This window comes from Nerophis ophidion, linkage group LG21 (genome assembly GCF_033978795.1).
Source record: "Nerophis ophidion isolate RoL-2023_Sa linkage group LG21, RoL_Noph_v1.0, whole genome shotgun sequence".
Classification (NCBI taxonomy): domain Eukaryota; kingdom Metazoa; phylum Chordata; class Actinopteri; order Syngnathiformes; family Syngnathidae; genus Nerophis; species Nerophis ophidion.
In genome coordinates this window covers 27523882-27547476 of record NC_084631.1, presented here as the reverse complement: position 1 = coordinate 27547476, position 23595 = coordinate 27523882, and the positions used below count along the sequence as shown (strand labels likewise).

The following is a 23595-nucleotide window of genomic DNA, read 5'->3' as shown; positions in this document are numbered from 1 at the left end:
TCATGGTGATATTCGAGTATACGTTCTAACGCAGTTGCTTATAGCTGCTGGCATTTCACTACAGGCTCTTTCCACTCTTGGTTGTCTCCTTCTCGCAGACAGCAAGCGCACCTTCTTATATAGTACGTCAAATACGTATATGTCCTAGCGGAGCAGAGAGGTAGCAGCATGGGTAACGTCAGCTGTGGTGCGAGTGGTAATACGAGAGAAAGAAGGTGCAAATCTGGTAACAAATGAAGGAAGAATTAATTCCCAGGAAAAACAGCAGGGGTTCCATCGTCTGGTGGTGGTTTGGTTTCAAGTGGGAATATGTCGAACAGACAACCATAATTTTTCAAATATGCGGCAAAAGTGTTGCTACAAAAAGTAGTATTACTGCTAATATTTAGCATCTTTTGAAAAGTAGCCCGCTCGAGAATGAAGAGTGTTTGAAAATCCGCATGTCAACATCTCAGTTTGGAGCCACACCAAAAAATGCCGATGCAACCATTTCCAGATCAACACCGTATGAAAAAATAGTGAACAAGATAAGCGATTTGAATTCCTATTATGCAGCTCATCTCTATTTGACATTTATTGAAATATCTTGTGTGACATCATGCACAAAAGTGCACTTTATTTGTTTTAAACTATTGTAGTGGCGTTCTGTACAAAAAGTGCACTTTAATTTAGTGTTGGTTTGATAAGTCATCTTAGTTACATCATGCACACAAGTGCACTAATAGCTTGTTTTAAAATGTCTCTGACAATCTTGCACTTTCTGTTTTGAAATGACATGAATGTTTGTGACACTGCTTAATAGCTGTTTAATAAATACAGATTCCCCTCTCTGCATGAAAGTTTGGTATTATCGACCGATAAATGCTTTAAAGAGGGATATCGGAAATCATCATGATTTTTTTAAAACAATGTTGTAAGGAGCGGTACATATCCGGTAAAACATGGATATAAACCCAATCAGCAGCCCCTCCCCTCGCCTTTCTCTCCTCTCCCCTTTCCCACACACAACACAGGAGTTAAAGGTTTACTGGCGACGCTTGATGACCTCATCAAACCGCCGCGAGCGCATCATAACAACAACAAGAGTGTGTTGTTGCCGGTGCTGTAGCCGTGGCTAACAAGCGAGCTCGCTCGGTGACTGACTAACGACACCATGTCTATGGTTTGGGATTATTTTAAAGTGTGTCATCATACTGGTGTAATTATATGCATCAAGTGTTCATTCAAGGCTAAAGCAAAATATCGTGTATCGTGACATGGCCTAAAAATATTGAGATATTAAAAAAAAAGGCCATACCGCCCAGCCCTATATCGACAGCAATGATACCAACTTTAGTTATGATCCTGTAACTACTTGGTATCGGATCCATACCCAAATTTGTGGTATCATCCAAAACTACTGTCAAGTATCAAAGAGAAGAAAAAGTGATTATTACATTAGAACAGAAGTGGAGCTAGAACATGTTAAAACAGAAAGTGAGCAGATATTAACAGTAAATGAACAAGTAGATGAATAATGTTGACAAAATAATAGAATGATAAATGACACAATATGTTACTGCAGACGTCAGCAGACTAATTAAGAGCCTTTGTTTGCTTACTTACTACTAAAAGACAAGTTGTCTAGTATGTTCAACAACTTATTTCCTGCATACATTCTACTTTGACTGCAATTAAAAAACATATTTCATGCATTTCCGATAAAATAAAGCCAATAACCTCCTCCAACCTCCACGGACAAAGCTTCGAACAATGGGAGACCAGGCTTTGTGGTCCGCTGCATGTGGAAGGCTCTCCCTGACCACTGCTTTTAAAAAAGGCTTAAAAACCCATCTTTTTAAAAAAGCCTTTCTATAGACATGCATGCAGGTTTTAGCTATTGGGCTCTTTCTAGTTTTATATTTTATTTATTTTATTATTACTATTTTTTACACTGTGGCACTTTGAGGTTGTTTGCTCAACGTAAAGTGCTTTTTGCAAATAAAATATATTATTATTATTGATAATGACATTTGTTTATGGTCTCCTTCATTTTAAGGAGTATCTAAATACACATTGGTATTGGTACCAAAATATTGGTATCTGGACAAGACTAACTAGCATACTGCTGCATATACAAAATAAAATGTAGTTTGTTGTGGATAAAAAGCACAGATAAAAGAGGAAACGGAAAGGGGTGACACAGGTGAGATGGAGGGAAGAGATGAAGGAGAAAGAGTCAGGAGGAAGTGTGCGTGTTGCTTACTTGCTGCGGAGGGAGGAAAGGGGAGTCACAATAGGTGGGAAGCGAGGTGAGGATAGATGGTGGCAAGAAGATGAAGCCGCTCCCTAAAGGCTTGGTAGGAGGCTTCATTACCCCTCGCGCTGCATCACGTTCCTCACAGCTACAGCGTGAACAGAGGTGGGTAGAGTAGCCAGAAATTGTACTCAAGTAAGAGTACTGTTACTTTAGAGGTTTATTACTCAAGTAAAAGTAAGGAATAGTCACCCAAATATTTACTTGAGTAAAAGTAAAAAGTATGTTGTGAAAAAACTACTCAAGTACTGAGTAACTGATGAGTAACTTGATTGTTTAATGATTAAAGCAACAAATAATGCACAAAAACATAAAAATAGCAATGAGCAAATTCAGAGCCAGGAATATCTCTTAACCAACTAAAACAATGATATATATTAAATAATAGTTCATTAAAATAAGGTACATTGAGCCACAATAAATTAACAGCACTATAGGCTCAGTAGGCATTCATTGACTGATTGAAACTTTTATTAGTAGATTGCACAGTACAGTACATATTCCGTACAATTGACCACTAAATGGTAACACCCCAATAAGTTTTTCAACGCTTATCACCAAGTCGAGGTGATTTACCTCATAAATACATATACATACACACACATTTCATATATATATATATATATACATAGACATACATACATTTATATATGTATATATATATATATATATACATAGACATACATACATTTATATATACAGTATATAATTTATATTTATTTATTTTGCCGTTTTTGTTGACATGTTAAAGGTGTTTTAATGAATATACATGCATGTTTAACATATAGATTCCTGTCTTTCATGAAGACAGGAATATAAATTGGTGTATTACCTGATTCTGATGACTTGCATTGATTGGAATCAGACAGTATAGTGCTGGTAACGTCCACGTTTTCAAATGGAGGAGAAAAAAAGTTCCTCTTTTCCGTCTAATACCACATGAAAGTCGTTGGTTTTTGGCATCTTATTTGTCCAGCTTCCATATTCATTTTTATACACTTTACAATAAATACATTGGGGGCAAACTCCGTATCTTGATAGCTTGTTTGCGCTGGCTTTGGGAGACTCTTATTTTGTTAGCACAGGCGTGATGGAGCACTTGAATATGCTATAAAGACAACATATTTGATTTTCAAACTGATAAACTTTTTTTTTTTTTTTTTGCAAATAATCATAAACTTTAGAATTTGATTCCAGCAACACGTGACAAAGAAGTTGGGAAAGGAGGCATTAAATACTGATAAAGTTGTGGAATGCTCATCAAACACTTATTTGGAACATCCCACAGGTGTGCAGGCTACTTGAGAACAGGTGGGTGCCATGATTGGGTATAAAAATCAGTCTTTCCCAAGAAAGGATGGGGCGAGGTACACCCCTTTGTCCACAACTGCGTGAGCAAATAGTCAAACAGTTTAAGAACAACGTTTCTCAAATTGCAATTGCAAGAAATGTAGGGATTTCAACATCTGCGGTTCAGAGAATCTGGAGAAATCACTTCAAATTGTTTTTGTAAATATTCGACATCGTGTCATCCGGACCAAAGGGGAAACGAACCATCCCGACTGTTATTGATGCAAAGTTCAAAAGCCTGCATCTGTGATGATTAGTGTCCAAGGCATGGGTAACTTACACATCTGTGAAGGCACCATTAATTCTGAAAGGTACATACAGGTTTTGGAACAACATATGCTGCCATCGAAGCGCCGTCTTTTTCAGCATAACAATGCCAAGCCACAGTCAGCACGTGTTACGTGGCTTCGTAAAAAAAAGAGTGTTGATACTTTCCTGGCCCGCCTGCATTCCAGACCTGTCTCCCATCGAAAATGTGTGGCACATTATGAAGCGTAAAATACGACAGCGGAGACCCCGGACTGTTGAACGACTGAAGCTCTACATAAAACAAGAATGGGAAAGAAATACCTTTCAAAGCTTCAACAATTAATTTCCTCAGTTCCCAAACGTTTATTGAGTGTTGTTAAGAGAGAAAAGGTGATGGAACACAGTGGTGAACATGCCCTTTTCCAACTACTTTGGCACGTGTTGCAGCCAAGAAATTCTAAATTAATTATTATTTTCAAAAAATAATAATAATTTATGAGTTTGAACATCAAATATCTTGTCTTTGTAGTGCATTCAATTGAATATTGGTTGAAAAGGATTAGCAAATCATTGTATTACATTTATATTTACATCTAACACAATTTGCCAACTCATATGGAAACAGGGTTTGTATATACATACATACATATATATATATATATATATATATATATATATGTATATATATATATATATATATATATATACATATATATATATTTATGTATGTATATATATATATATATATATTTATGTATGTATATATATATACATAAATATATATGTATACATATATATAAATATATATATTTATATATATATATATATTTATATATATATATATATATGTATATATCTATATATATATATATATATATATGTATATATCTATATATATATATATATACATATATATATATACATACATATATATATAGATATTTATGTATGTATATATATACATAAATATATATGTATATATATATATGAATATATATATATATTTATATCTATATATATAAATATATATATATATATATATATATATATATATATATATATATATATATGTGTATGTGTATATATATGTGTGTATGTACCGTATGTATGTATGCATGCATGTATGCTTTGAAGCCCCTGCCTCGAAAGAAAATAGTGTTTGCCTTGGTGCCCCTCCAACTTGCCTTGGTGCCCTAAAATATGAGCCCTCCTTTAAGACAACACTTGTCTTGACCTTAAAAAGTTAAAGTTCGAGGCCTGTAGACAGGTAAACATAAATCTTCTGCAGCATTTACTATGCCCCACTTTCTCAGACTCAACCCGCCGTCCATGCACGCGCACATGGAGTAGGTCCCCAACGGAATGGTTAGCCATCATCCTTGTCCTACATCCTGCTAAACAATGACTGCACGATACAGTTGATGACTCTACTGGCGAGGGAAACGGCGCCAGACATCACAAGGAGGACGGTTGCGTCCCTTCTTCTGATATCCTGACCCCGCGTCATTTTTATCTTTACCTCCAGGTGTCTGTAGTGCACTTGTTAAAAACAGTGCGCCTGCTGCGCTTGCTACGCCTCCTGCAGAAAATGGACCGCTACTCGCATCACAGCACCGTGGTTCTGACCCTGCTAATGTCCATGTTTGCCCTGCTGGCCCACTGGATGGCCTGCATCTGGTACATCATCGGCAAGATGGAGATGGAGGCCAACGCCTACAACTGGGACATTGGTGAGCACTACGGTATATTTTGCTTCTGACTGGACCATATTTTGTCAACTTGAACCTCACTAAGGCTTTGCAAAACCTGAATAAAATTGAAAAAAACTACATAATCCTCCATAACTGCAGTACAGTAACAGGCTTTGGTAAGATGTGCCATATAGTTAGGTTAATATACTGTATTTTCAGTAAATGATGGTGAACTCCATGTAAGTTATAGAAATTACACCTGAAAAAATCACAACACATTAGGGAAAGTTTAAAGGGTAACTGCAGTTATTTTAGAATTTTGCCAATCATTCACAATTCTTATGTACAGTAAGATAAGAACACAGATGTAGCTTACCACCACCAGGTGTGAATGAATGATGGGTTCCCACTTCTCTGTGAGCGCTTTGAGTATATAACAATAGAAAAGCGCGATATAAATCTAATCCATTATTATTATTATTATTACCTATGTAAGCGTCAATATATACCTTGATGGTGCAGAAAAAAGACCACATATTTTTTTAACCGATTTCCGAACTCTAAATGAGTGAATTTTGGCGAATTAAGCGCCTTTCTGTTTATTGCTCTGGTGGCGATGACGTCAGAACGTGACGTCACCGAGGTAATACAGCCGCCATTTTCATTTTCTACACATTACACACACTGGTCTCAGCTCTGTTATTTTCCGTTTTTTCGACTATTTTTTGGAACCTTGGAGACATCATGCCTCGTCGGTGTGTTGTCGGAGGGTGTAACAACACTAACAGGGAGGGATTCAAGTTGCACCGAAGATGCGAAAGTGTCTGCCGCCAGACCCCCATTGAATGTGCTGTAGTGTCTTCACATTTGACCGGCGATGACAGACATGACACAGAGATGTATGGATAACCTGCAGATGCATTTGCAACGATAAAGTCAACAAAATCGTAAAGGTGAGTTTTGTTGTTGACTTATGTGCTAATCAGACATATTTGGTCGCGGCGTGACTGCCAGCTAATCGATGCTAACATGCTATTTACCGGCGGTGCTAAAGCAGACATGGCACAGAGATGTATGGATAACCTGCAGATGCATTTGCAACTATATTACGTTTCCTTCCACCCACATTTAATGCGAAAATAACACTTACCAATCGACGGATTTAAGTTGCTCCATTATCACAAAATGCGAAAGTCCTGATCGTTTGGTCCGCACATTTTACAGCGGTTGCTAACGCAGCTATTCGGCCATGCTATGGCTATGAGTAGCGTCAATAGCTATTCGCTCAATAGCTTCAGTTTCTTCTTCAATACTTTCATACTCCAACTATTTGTTTCAATACATGCGTAATCTGTTGAATCGCTTAAGCCGCTGAAATCTGAGTCTGAATCCGAGCTGATGTCCCTATATCTTGCTGTGGTATTCCCATTGTTTGTTGACATTGGCAGCACTGTATGACGTCACAGGAAAATGGATAGTGGTTTCGAAGATAGCGAAAATAAGGCACTCTAAAGCTTTATTTAGGGATATTCCGGGACCGGTAAAATTTTGAAAAAAACTTCAACAAATACAACAAGCCACTGGTAACTGATTTTTATTGTTTTTAACCCTTTTAAATGTTCCCCTTTAAGGTCAATGTTTACAGTGTTAACAAGGTGTTGGTAATGAATGGTAATTTTGATTAGAAACTGATAAAACATGGTAGTAACAACAGTTCTGCTTCAGCCATCCACCTTTGCCTGATGCAGAATTAAACACACCTGGAATGGAAAAAGCTGCATATAGATGATGATGAATCATAATTTTTATGGATTCAGCTGTTTCCCGGTGATAGTGAGTGAAAAGTTGTGATTTTTCTGGTAATTACTGAAGCGACGCAAGGTTTCCCATCCTCATTGCGCAGGTTTCTCTTATAATGAGCCCTCTTGGGCTGATTTCTGGTCGGTATCGATGAACTGTTTCGCTCACAATTACCTCTCGCTGTTGTCTTCATCGAAGCAGTTCCGGGTCAGCATTGACTGGGCCGTGAGAGCGACCACGACAGCCATTCTTCTTGACCAATTACCGCGTCTCAGTGTCATAAAGTAACGCAGTCGGGGTACAGGAGGCACGATTAATGTTTTGTATCCTAATTATGCATTTCTGATGCTCAACGTGCGTTGAAGTCGGACAGCTGTGAGGGGCTTCCATCCAATTACCATTCATCAGTGTCTGCAGGGGACTCTCCGGGGATCCCCTGCATGTCTCCATTCTGGCTTGACCAGGGATTAGTGATGCTTTCAAAGCATCTGATATGCTTCTGTTCAATCCATTCTCTTACAATGGACATTTAGGACTGGAGGAGATGCTCAGGTGTCTGCGACTGTTGGATGAGCATTCTGGGGATTATTACAGCTAGAAAGCACAGTGGAGTACTGTGTAATCACTTCAACCACGACACATACTGTATGTGATGGAAAAAGTCCTGCTCTAACCCAGCTGAACATTGGTACATAATGAAACTCAGCTATTATAGTTTTACCAAGTCAATTTGCATTACATTAGCGCCAACTGAAATTATGTCACTTAGAGCAGGTTGGGAAACCCTCATATTTTCAAGAAAAAACACTTAATAAAGAGTTAAAGGGGAACTGCAGGTAAATTGCCTATCATTCACAATCCTTATGTAAGACAAGAACCCATAAGTTTAAAATTTAAAATGAGCATGTATTAATGCTGTGCAAAGAAGAATGTTTTAATGTAGACACATAGAGTCATCATACTGTTGAGAATATATGCATCAAGTGTTTATTCAAGGCTAAAGCAAAATATCGAGATATATATCGTGTATCGTGATATGGCCTAAAAACATCGAGATATAAAAAAAAGGCCCTAACTGAAACACTTGTTGCTAGCTTCCTTTTATCTTAGCTAAGCTAAACTGGGTCAAAAACGAAATGTGAAGCCCAGTTTTGAAGCATCAATCTTTTTTTCTTTTGATCAGAGCAGATAGTGGGCTCATAGAAAGACAATTGTGTAATTTATTAAGGGCACCCTAACAAGTAAGTAATAATATTTCTGTTTTCTCTCTGTTCGTGTAACCAGGCTGGCTGCACGAGTTGGCTAAGCGCCTGGAGTCGCCGTACTTCGCCATCGAAAACGTGAACAGCACCGCCAGCGGCCCTTCCATCCGCAGCATTTACGTGGCCTCGCTATACTTTACCCTCAGCAGCCTCACCAGCGTGGGCTTCGGAAACGTGTCGGCCAACACTGACGCTGAGAAGATCTTTTCCATTTGCGTCATGCTCGTAGGAGGTACGCACAAAGCAATGGAGATGGCTGTACATGAATTGTCATAAATAAGACTGAATATTGGACAACCACACATGTTTCTCCATCACATGCATTAGAATAAGTAAACTAGTTCAAATTGTTTAGTGACCCTCCCTCAGCGTGTCGATAAAAACAAGCCCTTTTATTGTTGTTTTTTAAACGTGTTTTTAACCTGCGATATTAGTAGATGACGAATCCGAGTAGAGGAGACTGCAAAATTGTACCCTTCGTTTAATTATACAGTTGTGATCAAAATTATTCAACCCTCACACAATTTTGGTGTTTTAGCAAGTTGGACATTTATTCCGTATTTTGTTTATAGTCGTATCAAATAAAGATGTGTCAAATAGACAAGTGTAACTTAAATTGTAACACGGTATTTTACAAAATATCAAAAAAGGACTTTTCTCTTAATATCTCATTGACAAAATTATTCAACCCCCTAGTTACATGCATCTTTAGTACATAGTAGAATACCCTTTGGCCATAATTACATCCTTCAAACGTGATACATAACCGGACACAAGCTTCTTGCAACGATCGACAAGTATTTTAGCCCATTCCTCTTGGGCAAAGGCCTCCAGTTCATTCATATTCTTGGGCTTGCGTGCTGCAACTGCCTTCTTCAAGTCCCACCACAGGTTTTCTATAGGATTTAGGTCTGGCGACTGTGAAGGCCACTCCAGAGTCTTCCAGCCCTTCTTCTGCAATCAGTCTGATGTTGATTTGGAGGTATGCTTGGGATCGTTGTCCTGTTGGAAGGTCCAACGTCTCCCAAGCCTCAGCTTCGTCACTGACTTCATGACATTTGCAGCTAATATATCCTGGTAGGAAATAGAATTCATAATGCCTTGAACGCGCTGGAGAATCCCGGTACCTGAGGCAGAGAAACAGCCCCAGAGCATGATTGACCCCCCCACCATGCTTAACAGTAGGAAGGTGTTCTTCTTTTTATAAGCTTCATTTTTTCTCCTCCAGACATAACGTTGATTCATAGGCCCAAAGAGTTCCACTTTTGTCTCATCACTCCACGGTGGCAGAGGGGTTAGTGCGTCTGCCTCACAATACGAAGGTCCTGCAGTCCTGGGTTCAAATCCAGGCTCGGGATCTTTCTGTGTGGAGTTTGCATGTTCTCCCCGTGAATGCGTGGGTTCCCTCCGGGTACTCCGGCTTCCTCCCACTTCCAAAGACATGCACCTGGGGATAGGTTGATTGGCAACACTAAATTGGCCATAGTGTGTGAATGTGAGTGTGAATGTTGTCTGTCTATCTGTGTTGGCCCTGCGATGAGGTGGCGACTTGTCCAGGGTGTACCCCGCCTTCCGCCCGATTGTAGCTGAGATAGGCGCCAGCGCCCCCCGCGACCCCGAAAGGGAATAAGCGGTAGGAAACGGAAAAAAAATGGATGGACTCCATAGAACAGTTTCCCAAAACCTTTAGGGTTTGTCCAGATGATTTTTGGCATACTGGAGTCTATTTTTCTTGTGCCTGGTAGTCAGAAGTGGGGTGCGCCTGGGAGTTCTGGCATGGAGGCCTTCATCTCGTAGTGCGCGCCTTATTGTCTGGGACGAAACCTGCGTTCCCCCCTCTGCAATGTCCTGTTACCCGGAGGTTTTTCACCACTGTATGCTTCAAATACCGGACAGCAGTTGCACACAGCATCCTCTTTCTACCACGCTCAGGTAGTGTTTCCACTGTGCCTTTAGCTTTAAACTTGCGAATTATGCTCCCAACTGTGTCTCTTGGAATGTGTAATGTATTTGCTATTTTCTTATATCCATATCCTTTCTTATGAAGAGAAATTACCTCCTCTCTTGAATTCTTTGACCACTCCCTGGACTTCACCATGTTGCAAATACATCATTGACCATCTACAAGAAGCTGAGCGTCAGTCTTTTTCAATCAGTTTAATTGTTGCTCGTTATGGTTCTAATCACATCTACAGGTGTTTTCAACACCTGATTTGAAAAGACCTTATTCAAATTATGTTCTTAAGAGTTCTGATCTTCAAGGGGTTGAATAATTTTGTCAATAAGATATTAAGAGAAATGACTATGTTCGGTATGTTACAAAATATAATGCTGTAATTCAAGTTGCATTTGTCTATTTAATGCATCTTTATTTGATATGACCATAAACGAAATACGGAATAAATGTCCTACTTGCTAAAACACCAAAATTGTGTGGGGGTTGAATAATTTTGATCACAACTGTAATTTTATATAAATAAAGTACTATCTATCTAATTTTGCAGACACATTATTCAAGCAGATCTAATTACGTTGGTCTAATCCAGTTTCAACCTGCATGTTGGACTAACTTTGGCTTTTAGGGGTGAAGAGAGGTAACGGTTGTGCGGGTTTTCCCCTGTGCGTATTTCACCCTTTTCCTGCTGAATGTTAAATTTACCTTTCCGCCTGGAGGCTGCTTCAGCTGCACACACCGGAACGTACACACACTACTCGCTGCTTCACTATGGACAATCATCCATTGATGACATTCAGCAGTTTTCATTAGTAATTTGTTCCAAAAGGTCTGACGAATACTGAATGGTACAAAAGTCTGTTACCCCTTTAAACAGGGGTGTCAAACTCGTTTTCATTGAGGGCCGCATCGGATTAATGACTGCCCTCTGAGGGCCGCTTGTTACAGCGAATATGTTGTATCTGAATGTAGATTATGTATAATCGCCTCATATTCAGTACCGCACTTTCCTGGCTATAGAGCGCACCAGCATTTAAAGGCCTACTGAAACCCACTACTACCAACCACACAGTCTGATAGTTTATATATCAATGATGAATTCTTAACATTGCAACACATGCCAATACGGCTTTTCTAGTTTACTAAATTGCTCATTTAAATTTCACGGGATGTATGCTGTTGAAAACGTCGTGGTATGACGACGCATGCGTTGACGTCACCGGTTGTAGCGGACATTTTTTCCAGCCCGATCCAAGCTATAAGTAGTCTGCTTTAATCGCATAATTACACATTATTCTGAACATCTGTGTTGCTGAATCTTTTGCAATTTGTTCAATTAATAATGGAGAAGTCAAAGTAGAAAGATGGAGGTGGGAAGCGGTGTTTCGCAGCTGCCTTTAGCAACACAAACACAGCCGGTATTTCCTTGTTTAAAATTCCCGAAGGTGAAGCTTAACAATGGAACAGAGCGGTAAAGCGAACATGGTTCCCGACCACATGTCAACCGGCAAGTTTCGGTGAGAAAATTGTGGTAATAAGTCGGCTCTTACAGTAGACATGAGCGGAGCTTGCTTCCCCCTGCAGCTGCGTGGCTTCCCTCAGAGACACTGGCGGTCACCACACCCGTGACCACACCCCTCCGACTTTCAGGTACCAAATAATCTCATTAAAACGCTAGTAACACAAAAAGCAGATAAGGGATTTTCCGGAATTATCCTAGTAAATGTGTTTAATAACATCTGATTCACTCCCACTTTTTTAACTTTTATTTATATTTTTTTAACTTTGTATTTTTAGTTCTTCTAGTCCTTCACTCTCACTATCCTCATTCACAAATCTTTCATCCTCGCTCAAATTAATGGGGAAATTGTCGCTTTCTTGGTCCGAATCGCTCTAGCTGCTGGTGTCCATGATTGTAAACAATGTGAGGATGTGAGGAGCTCTGCAACCAGTGACATCATGCGCACATCGTCTGCTACTTCCGGTACAGGCAAGGCTTTTTTATTAGCGACCAAGAGTTGCGAACTTTTTCGTCGATTTTCTCTACTAAATCCTTATAGCAAAAATATGGCAATATCGCGAAATGATCAAGTATGACACATAGAATGGACCTGCTATCCCCGTTTGAATAAGAAAATCTCATTTCAGTAGGCCTTCAAGCCGCACCTACCAAATTTTTGAAGAAATCAATATTTTAGGGCTAGGGCTCTCAAATGATTAAAATATTTAATTAGACTTAGACTTAGACTTCCAAATTTGAAGTTTACAGTACAGATAAGATCAAAATTTCGTTGCATTAGCTCATGGTAGTGCAGGATAAAAAAGCAATAAGGTGCAGGTATAAATAAATAGATTACTCTAAAGATAAATATATATTTCACTTTTTGATATGCATCCAGGTTTATGGATGTATATCATATTGTGTTTTTATTCCAGCGAGTTAATCTATTTTTGGGGGGAATTGAAGGGATAATTTTGATGCGTTCAAGAGTCTTACGGCCTGAGGGAAGAAGCTGTTACAGAACCTGTAGGTTCTGCTTCGGAGGCTGCGGAACCTTTTTCTAAAGTCTAGCAGTTAAAACAATCCTTGGTTGGGGTGGGAGGAGTCTCTGCAGATTTTCTGAGCCCTGGTCAGGCAGCGGCTTTTTGCGATCTACTGGATAGGAGGAAGAGGAGTCTTTATGATCTTTCCCTCCGTCCTCACCACTCTCTGCAGAGACTTATAAAATTAGATTAATCGCGATTAATCAAATTTTGTTCACTCAAAATGAATTGCGATAACCGCAGAAAGAGATAATTTTTCATCACTAAGTGTACCCGAGACAGATCATTTTAAAAGTTTTAACTGGACAATAATTTGCTTTACTGAAAAGTTTTTAAACATAATGATTTTTCAAACAATTCAAAAAAATACCCACAACGCGCTGTTTTCTTGCCAGATTTTCTATTTTGTAGGAATACAGAATTTGTATTTCTGATTTAGGAGCACTTTCATTTAGAGGAGATGAGCTACAATTCTGTGTTTGGATAATACAACATGTGGATTGTTAAGATCATGCTTTGATTGTCAAAAATGTTAGGGGATATTTTTTCCACATGAATAAATGTTTCTGATATCGCCCGCAGGCCTTGACATCTGTGATGTAGCCCGTAAAGTCACACCTTCAAAATAAAAGCATGCCAGTAAGATATCAGTGATTAAAAAGGCCAAGTACATAAGCGGGCCTTGAGTTTGACACCTGTGATTTAAAAGCTGTCATTTTTTACCTATAGGAGCCAGAAATTTGTAGATATTAGAGATGCGCGGATAGGCAATTAGATCATCCGCATCACCAAAGTCGTCATCCACCCGCCGTCCACCTGAACCAACATTTTATCAGGACCGTACCCGTCCGCTGAAATACATCAGAGGTTAACCGCCTTTACCACTCATAGAGCTATTTAAACCTACGTCACAGAGTAATGATGATAATTTGAGCCGCTAACGTTCCCGCAACTATCCAATAGCATTCATCCTGATGACATGAATAAGGGCGTGCTGTGAAGCCATTGCCTTAGACAACAACATGTACGAACCTATTGTTGGTCCGGCAACTTGTTGTGTGCAGCTTCCGCAATTACACGTACAAGATTGAAAGACATACTGGGTGATACAAAGTACACTGATGGTTGTGATATAAACAACTTTAACACTTACTAATATGTGCCACGCTGTGAAGCCACACCCAACAAAATTGACAAACACATTTCGGGAGAGCATCCTCACAGTAACACAACATAAACGCAACACAACAAATACCCATAATCCTTTGTATCCGTGACACACCCTGAATATATTTTACACCCACGCGCCCCCAACCACCCCCACCTTACCGACGCACGCGGGAGGGGGGGGGGGTGTTGCAGGGTTTGCTGCTAGCGGGGTGTATAAAATAGTCAGGAAGTGCCAGGAATACAAAGGATTCTGGGTATTTGTTGTGTTACTGTGAGGATGTTCTCCCGAAATGTGTTTGTCGTTCTTAATTGGTGTGGCTTCACAGCGTGGCGCATATTACTAAGAGTGTTAAAATTGTTTATATCACAACCATTAGTGTACTCTGTGTCACCCAGTATGCCTTGCAGTCGTGTGCGTGTTGCCGCGGATGCCACACACAACATGTTGCTGGACTGACAAGCAGATCGTACATGTTGTAGTAGGCGACAAAGCCAATGGCTTCGTAGCACGTCCTATTACTTGTTATCTGGGTGACTGCCGGCAGTCATTCAGGAGGATAATAGCGTCTCTTATTGTCTTCTTCGCTTAATGACACGGGTCTTAAATGGCTCTTTGAATGGCAAAGAATACCGATCACAGAACCTTGCATATCAAATATTTCCGGATGCTTCAAACGCCACCCGCCCGAATCTAATTAAAATCTATTTTTTTCGTCATGTCAACCGCGGTTTATCCGCGGACTCCGCGGATGAGACCGCAAACCGCGCATCTCTAGTAGATATGGTTGCGCGGTATTCACACAAAGTGTCAAATGACACTAGAGGCGGGCAATATAAAAGGGGAGGAGAAAGTTGAGCTGAGTAACCATCATTTTTGTTGACCTTTTTTAGACGCTATATTGCAGCATTTATCGGAGACTTTGGACACCTCCACTACACGTTGGCTGTTTCTTTTTGTACATTCTGCTACTTCATTAAATCATTGCATCCCACAACTGTGTGTGCGCTTACTGGCAAAACAGGAAGTGCATCTAAACCCAGTACTAAACCCAGCGTTTTACTTCTATCTTTTCTAAATAAAAGACCTAAAGAAATTGCCATCACTTACCTCTTGTTCTTGCACTGCATACCCACAGCACTGATGCATGCCTTGGTCTTTGGCAATGTAACAGCCATAATCCAGAGGATGTACTCCCGCTGGTCCCAGTACCACACCAGGACCAAAGACCTGAAGGACTTTATCCGTGTCCATCACCTGCCGCACAGCCTGAAGCAGCGAATGTTGGAGTATTTTCAGACAACCTGGTCAGTCAACAACGGCATCGACTGTAATGAGGTACAAACAACAAAGAGGTATATTTGTAGGAGACCAAAGGGGTGCGTAGTGGCATTGCATAAAACATAGAAAGACACCATTTTGACATGAAGCCTAAACATGTACAGTGTGCATTATAATCACACTTGTAGATCAGTGTGGTGACTAAATAAACTAGTCTACAGTTCTATAGAAAGTCTCGCACTGACTGCAATAAAAGACACTTATTCCCTTTTCATTTTCCCAGGTCATCTTGGAGTATAATTGTGTGTGTGAGCGTGTGTGTATACACACACACGTATATGTATGAATTTGTGTGTGTGTGTGTATATTTATATATATGTATATATGTATATATGTGTATATAATATACCGTAATTCCTTGAATAGCTGCCGGGCATGTGATATGCGCCTGCCTTGAATTACTGCCGGGTCAAACTCACTCCCAAAATATATTAGCGCATGCTTACTTTTACCGCCGGGTCAAAGTCGTGACGTCACGAGTGACGCTTCTCCCGTCGTCATTTCCACAATGGCGTAGGAGTTTTTTTTTTTGCTTTTACTATGTGTTCCACAGCCATACAGATCACACTGATGGTTGTGATATAAAACAACTTTAAAACTCTTACTAATATGCGCCACACTCTGTGAACCCACACCAAACACATTTCTGGAGAACATTGGCTCTGTAACACTTATAAACGCAACATAAGAATTACCCAGAATTCCAATGCATCCATGACTCTTGGCTATATTATACACCCCACTAGCACCAACCCCCCCCCCCCCCCCCCCAGCCCCGCCCCCCCTCTCCGTGCGTCGGTTGAGGTGGGCGGGGTTGGGGACGCGTGTATAATATAGCCAAGAGTCATGGATGCATTGGAATTCTGGGTAATTCTTATGTTGCGTTTATAATGTGTTACAGAGCCAATGTTCTCCAGAAATGGGTTTGGTGTGGGTTCACAGAGTGTGGCGCATATTAGTAAGAGTGTTAAAGTTGTTTATATCACAACCATCAGTGTAAAAGGTATGGCCGTTGACCAAGTATGCATTGCAATCTCGTATGAGAAGCAGCGATATGCATGCGTCCGGCCGGCACGCAGATAGCATGGTGTAAAGGTGGGCACGATGGCATGATGTAGAGCAGTGGTCCCCAAAAACTGGGCCGCAGGACAATTTTATTTTTTATTTTATTTTACTTTTTTATTTTATTTTTATTCTTTTAATTACACTCAATTTTTACTGCATGCCATTGGTAAGCGCAGGGGTGAGAAGAGGTTTTAAAATTATTAGCGCCTGCTTACTTTTACCGCATGCCTTGAATTAGCGCAGGAGTGAGAAGAGATTTTAAAATAATTAGCGTCCTGGCGGCTATTCAAGGAAATACGGTATATAATTTTTGACCTGTTTGGCCACAATACCCAGCTATATTTTTGGAGTAGAAAAGGTGAGGCCTTTAATCCCAGGAACACCAAACCTACCGTCGAGCATGGTGGTGGTAGTATTATGTTCTGGGCCTGTTTTTCTTTCAATGGAACTGGTGCTTTACAGAGAGCAAATGGGACAATGAAAAAGGAGGATTACCTCCAAGTTCTTCTGGACAACCTAAAATCATCAGCCCGGAGGTTGGGTCTCTGAGCGCAGTTGGGTGTTTCAACAGGACAATAACCCCAAACACGCGTCAAAAGTGGTAAAGAAACAAGTTCATGTCAGAAAACCAATAAATTTAGCTGAATTGCACCAATTTTGCCAAGAGCACTGGTCAAAATTTCCACCGGAAGCTTGCTAGAAGCTTGTGGATGGCTACCAAAAATGCCTTATTGCAGGGAAACTTGCCAAGGGACATGTAAGCAAATATTAACATTGCTGTACGTATACTTTTGTCCCAGCAGTTTTGGTCACATTTTCAGTAGACCCATAACAAATTCATAAAAGAACCAAACTTCATGAATGTTTTTGGTGACCAACAAGTACATGCTCCTATCACTCTATCACAAAAAAATAAGAATTGCAGAAATTATTGGAAACTCAAGACAAGCATTATGTTCTTTACAAGTGTATGTAAACTTTTCATTGCGACTGTTTGTATGTATGTATGTATTAGGGGTGTGGGAAAAAATCGATTCGAATACAAATCGCGATTCTCACGTGCGATTCAGAATCGGTTCTCTTTTTTTTTTAAATCGATTTTATTTTAATTTTTTTATTTTTTAAATTATCTAGTTATTTTTTATTTTCTAAATTAATCCAACAAACCAATACACAGCAATACCATAACAATGCAATCCAATTCCAAAACCAAACCTGATCCAGCGACACTCAGAACTGCAATAAACAGAGCAATTGAGAGGAGACACAAACACGACACAGAACAAACCAAAAGTAGTGAAACAAAAATGAATATGATCAACAACAGTATCAATATTAGTTATAATTTCAGCATAGCAGTGATTAAAAATCCCTCATTGACATTATCATTAGACATTTATTAAAAAAAAAAAAAAAGAACGATAGTGTCACAGTGGCTTACACTTGCATCGCATCTCATAAGCTTGACAACACACTGTGACCAATGTTTTCACAAAGATAAAATAAGTCATATTTTTAGTTCGGTTAATAGTTGAAACACATTTACATTATTCCAATCAGTTGATAAAACATTGTCCTTTACAATTACGAAAGCTTTTTAGAAAAAAAATACTACTCTGCTAGCATGTCAGCAGACTGGGGTAGAGCTTGCTGAAATCCTATGTATTTAATGAATACAGAATCGTTTTGAATAGGAAAAATATCGTTTTTGAATCGAGAATTAAGTTGAATTGAAAAAAATCGATATTTAATCGAATCGCAACCCCAAGAATCGATATTGAATCGATTCGTGGGACACCCAAAGATTCGCAGCCCTAATAAATATATATATATATTATATATATATACATATATACATATATATTATATATATATATATATATATATATATATATATATATATATACTATATATATATATATATATATATATATATAGGGCTTCACGGTGGCAGAGGGGTTAGTGCGTCTGCCTCACAATACGAAGTTCCTGCAGTCCTGGGTTCAAATCCAGGCTCGGGATCTTTCTGTGTGGAGTTTGCATGTTCTCCCCGTGAATGCGTGGGTTCCCTCCGGGTACTCCGGCTTCCTCCCACTTCCAAAGACATGCACCTGGGGATAGGTTGATTGGCAACACCAAATTGGCCCTAGTGTGTGAATGTGAGTGTGAATGTTGTCTGTCTATCTGTGTTGGCCCTGCGATGAGGTGGCGACTTGTCCAGGGTGTACCCTGCCTTCCGCCCGATTGTAGCTGAGATAGGCGCCAGCGCCCCCCGCGACCCCAAAAGGGAATAAGCGGTAGAAGATGGATGGATATATATATATATATATATGTGTGTGTGTGTGTGTGTGTATATGTACCGTATATTCCGCACTATAAAGCGCACCGGATTATAAGGCGCACCTTCAATGAATGGCCTATTTTAAAACTGTGTTCATATATAAGATGCACCGCATTATAAGGCGCATAGAATAGACGCTGCAGTAGAGGCTGGGGTTGCGTTATGCATCCATTAGATGGAGCTGCGCTAAAGGGAATGTCAACAAAACAGTCAGATAGGTCAGTCAACCTTTATTAATAGATAACAAACCAGCGTTCTGACAACTCCGTTAACTCCCAAAATAAATAAACAGCTGTTTTATTATTTTTCCCGAGGCAAAGTCAGTGACGTGGTATTTCGTTTATCTTTTAATAACAGCAAGGTATAGCACGTAGTGCAACATTTAAAACACATAGTGGAGGGGAACCTTTCATTGATTCAATAAACACGTAAAAACAGTCTGATACTGTTACAGTAAATCAAACGTTAGTGCAATCACAAAATAGTAACACTCGAAATAGTGCAAAGCAATAACAATATATCAGTAACTCAACAAAATGTCACACAACAAAACACACAAAATAAACATGTAAAGCTCACTTTATTAAGTTATTCCTCATCCACAAATCCCTCGAATTTTTCTTCTTCAGTGTCTGAATCAAACAGTTGGGCGAATACGGCATCCGTCTCGTCGAGGTCGTCATTAATCGAGTCAGCGTCTCTTCCAATTTCTCTAGCTGCTGCTCTATTCCCGTATTCTACTGCATGACTGATCGCCTTGAGTTTAAACTCTGCGTCGTAAGCATGTATCTTAATAGGAGCCATTTTGGGGTCTATTTCCATATATAAGGCGCACGGGATTATAAGGCTCACTGTCAGCTTTTGAGAACATTGGAGGTTTTTTGGTGCACCTTATAGTGCGGAAAATACATATATATATATAATATATATAATACGTGTGTGTGTATGTATATATATATATATATATATATATATATATATATATATATATATATATTGGTACTTTTATTATGGATATTTGACAATTACATCATCCCCCCAAGCGACCCACCACCACAAATTCAATGCATTCCTGTACGAAACACTAAATGTATTATTTTTCCCTGCAACCGGCCAGTTATATTTTATTTCACTGGTACTAAAACATTTTTTTTGAATAATGCATGTTTTGTGTCAATATGAGTCATATTCTTGGTATAACGCCGTGTTGGTGGTTTTTGTCTCAGTGTTCTATTGTCAACAGTCAAGTATACTAGTTTTCGGCTGCAGGAAGCAATTAGTGGTAATATGCTATTAATGTAGACTTAATAAAACACAAGACATTGAAATTGGTGGAACATTTAGTGTAAGTGCGGCAGCATTGGCGAGGTAACTAGTTGTGGTGTCCTGAAGGAGCCATGGAGGACGGTGGGTACAATACAGGCATCGCAGCTCTTGGCTCCAGGCTATGAATGGCGAGAGAATGTGTGAGACGGCTGTCACATGCTGATAAATTCCAGACAGATGAATTAAAGATGAGCCTCTTGATTACAGTCGGCTGAGCTCTGATGGCTCATTGATCAGCCTTATGGGCCAGCCCAGCTCACCATATTTGGTGCAGTCAACGAGACAGGCCGCTGATATGTTCAACATTCTCAAAAACAATTTGAGATTGGAGGATTTGAATTGTATTTGTGTGCTTTTAAGTTAGCAGCAGTGTTCTATTTAAGCTTTCTTTATTCCTTTATTTTTTTTTATTTAGCCTTTATTTAACCAGGTAAAATCCCATTGAGATCAAAGATCTCTTTTCCAAGGGAGACCAGGCCAAGAGGGCAGCAGCAAGGTTACAGTAAAACCAGTAAACAACACATAAAACATCACATTTACAACATTAAACTTGCTCATATGACACATGTGCATACAGACAAGGTAGACTGCAATCCTTTCACAGAAGCTTTAAATTCATTCAATGTAACAAGGGTTTGAAGTTGAATATTCGATTGTAGGTTATTCCAAGCCTTCGGTGCTGAAAACCTAAATGCTTTCTTGCCCAGTTCAGTTCTTACTTTGGGTATGACAAATTGCAGAACATTCATTGAACGCAGATTGTGACTTCCTTGGTTTTTTGTTAAAAGACAAGATAGTTAAGATGGATTGATACAAAGAATGGTTTTGTAGATGAAAACATACCAATGATTGAGGCGTCGAGCCCATAAAGATGTCCAGTTAACCAGTGAGTATAAGACACAATGGTGAGTAAGGGCAGCGCTGTTGGTGATGAATCTCAGTGCCCCGTGGTACACATTATCCAGCTTGTGGAGACAACCAGCAGTAGCATTCATGTACAACACATCTCCATGGTCAATAATAGCTAAAAAAAGCAAGACTTGTTTCTATAATAAAATCCCAGTAAAAGTATCAGTTTTTTACAACATACTAAATGTGCTCCTTAAAGGCCTACTGAAACCCACTACTATCCACCACGCAGTCTGATATCTTAAATATCAATGATGAAATATTAACATTGCAACACATGCCAATAAGGCCTTTTTAGTTTACTAAATTGCAATTTTAAATTTACCGGGACTTTTTTCTTGAAAACGTTGCGTAATGATGACGTGTACGCGTGACGTCACGAACTGTTATGAATATGAGCGCTGCGCACACACACAGCTAAAAGCAGTCTGCTTTAACGGCATAATTACACAGTATTTTGGAGATATGTGTTGCTGAATCTTTTGCAATTTGTTCAATTAATATTGGAGAAGTCAAAGTAGAAAGACGGAGTTGGGAAGCTTTAGCCTTTAGCCACACAAACACACGGTGATTCCTTGTTTAAAATTCACGGAGGTGAAACTTTACTATGGATCAGAGCGGTCATGGATCCCAACCGAATGTCAACCAGCAGGTTTCGGTGAGAAAATTGTGGTTAATAAGTCGCTTCTTTCCGGATATCAGCTGAGCTTGTGCCTCCTGTACAGCTGCCGTCGACTTCCCCGAGACACTGCGCGTCAACTCCCGGCCGTGGACGTACACTTCCGACTATCAGGTATTGTTAAACTCACTAAAACACACAATAGAAGGATAAGGGATTTCCCAGAATTATCCTAAATGTCTCTAAAAACATATGAATCCGTCTCAATGCAACGCGATTGCAATCGCGTTTTTTTTTGTTTTTTTTCCTGCAGTCCATTGCTATCAATATCCTCAAACATGAATCTTTCATCCTCGCTCAAATTTATGGGGAAATTGTCGTTTCCTCGGTCCGAATAGCTATTTTTGTTGGAGGCTCCCATTAAAATCAATGTGAATATATGAGGAGCCATCAACATGTGACGTCATCGTCTGTGACTTCCGGTAGAGGCAGGGCTTTTCTCCAGTTGCGAACGTTATCGTGGATGTTCTCTACTAAATCCTATCAGCAAAAATATGGCAATATCGTGAAATTATCAAGTATGACACATAGAATGGACCTGCTATCCCCGTTTAAATAAGAAAATCTCATTTCAGAAGGCCTTTAAAACTCAAGTGGTCATCAATTAAAAATCCCAAATATTTAAAAGAAGATACTAACCTAATTTGTTGCCCATTTCTTGTTAAAATGTTTTCACACAGTGCTGATTTTACAGTTTTTGATGTGGTAAAGAACATACACTTTGTTTTCCCTGCATTTAAAACCAGTTGAAGATAGCAAAGTTGTTCTTGTACTCTGTCAAATGCATATTGTAGATATTTAAAGGCCTCAGCAGGAGTAGGTGCTCTGCAGTATATGACAGTATCATCAGCATAGAAATGGAAAGCTGTACACAATTTAGACAAAACCAATAACAACAACAATAATATATTTGTTTCATCTTTTGTATTATACTGTTTTACAAGTGGTTTTAAAATTCAAAATTAGATAGTTAAAAAAAAATTTATGTACACGTTTCTTGATTTCAGCAAAAATCAAAATTTTTGTGCGTCAAATATGCTTTTTCAAAGTAACAAAATTATAAATACGGCCATAAGCTTACCGTTATCAGTACCCAGAGGAGCCTGTTCAGTGCTAGACTGCTTTATCCCAAGTGCAAGACAAATACACTAAAAAACTCCTTTGTCCACACGCCATTAGACTGTACAACTCCTCTCTTGGGGGTGGGGGGTGACAGGGGATGCGAAACAATAAGAGTGCAATACTTTTTCAAAACGTGGTCACTACTACCTATTTTCTCTTGTCATATTCTTTTTCTACTGTTATATTTTTATTTTCATTGTTGCTTTTTATTTTTATTGTTATTGTAATATTTTTCTATTTGTTTTCCATTTATACCCCCATTATTTACGTTTTAATTTTTAAATTCAATCTCAAGTCTGTACACTGCTGCTGGAATTTTAATTTTCCTGAAGGAACTCTCCTGAAGGAATGAATAAAGTACTATCTATCTATCTATAACAATGTAAAAACAGTAGGATTCCTATTATCATTACTTTTTTTTACTACAAAATGGCTTGAACACGAGAGCAATTCTTCCTATTTAAATATTATTTAGAAATGCAACATTGTAATAAAGAA

General features: G+C 39.1%; 1 protein-coding gene across 1 annotated transcript in view; it reads left to right on the top strand.

Moving 5' to 3' along the window:
• kcnh8 (potassium voltage-gated channel, subfamily H (eag-related), member 8) overlaps positions 1-23595 on the top strand; it is a 196055-nt gene that overhangs the window by 128159 nt on the left and 44301 nt on the right. The window contains exons 7-9 of the mRNA XM_061882414.1: positions 5421-5625; positions 8671-8880; positions 15453-15652. Of these exons, the coding sequence (XP_061738398.1) occupies positions 5421-5625; positions 8671-8880; positions 15453-15652 (615 nt within the window). The remainder of the gene's footprint in view (positions 1-5420; positions 5626-8670; positions 8881-15452; positions 15653-23595) is intronic.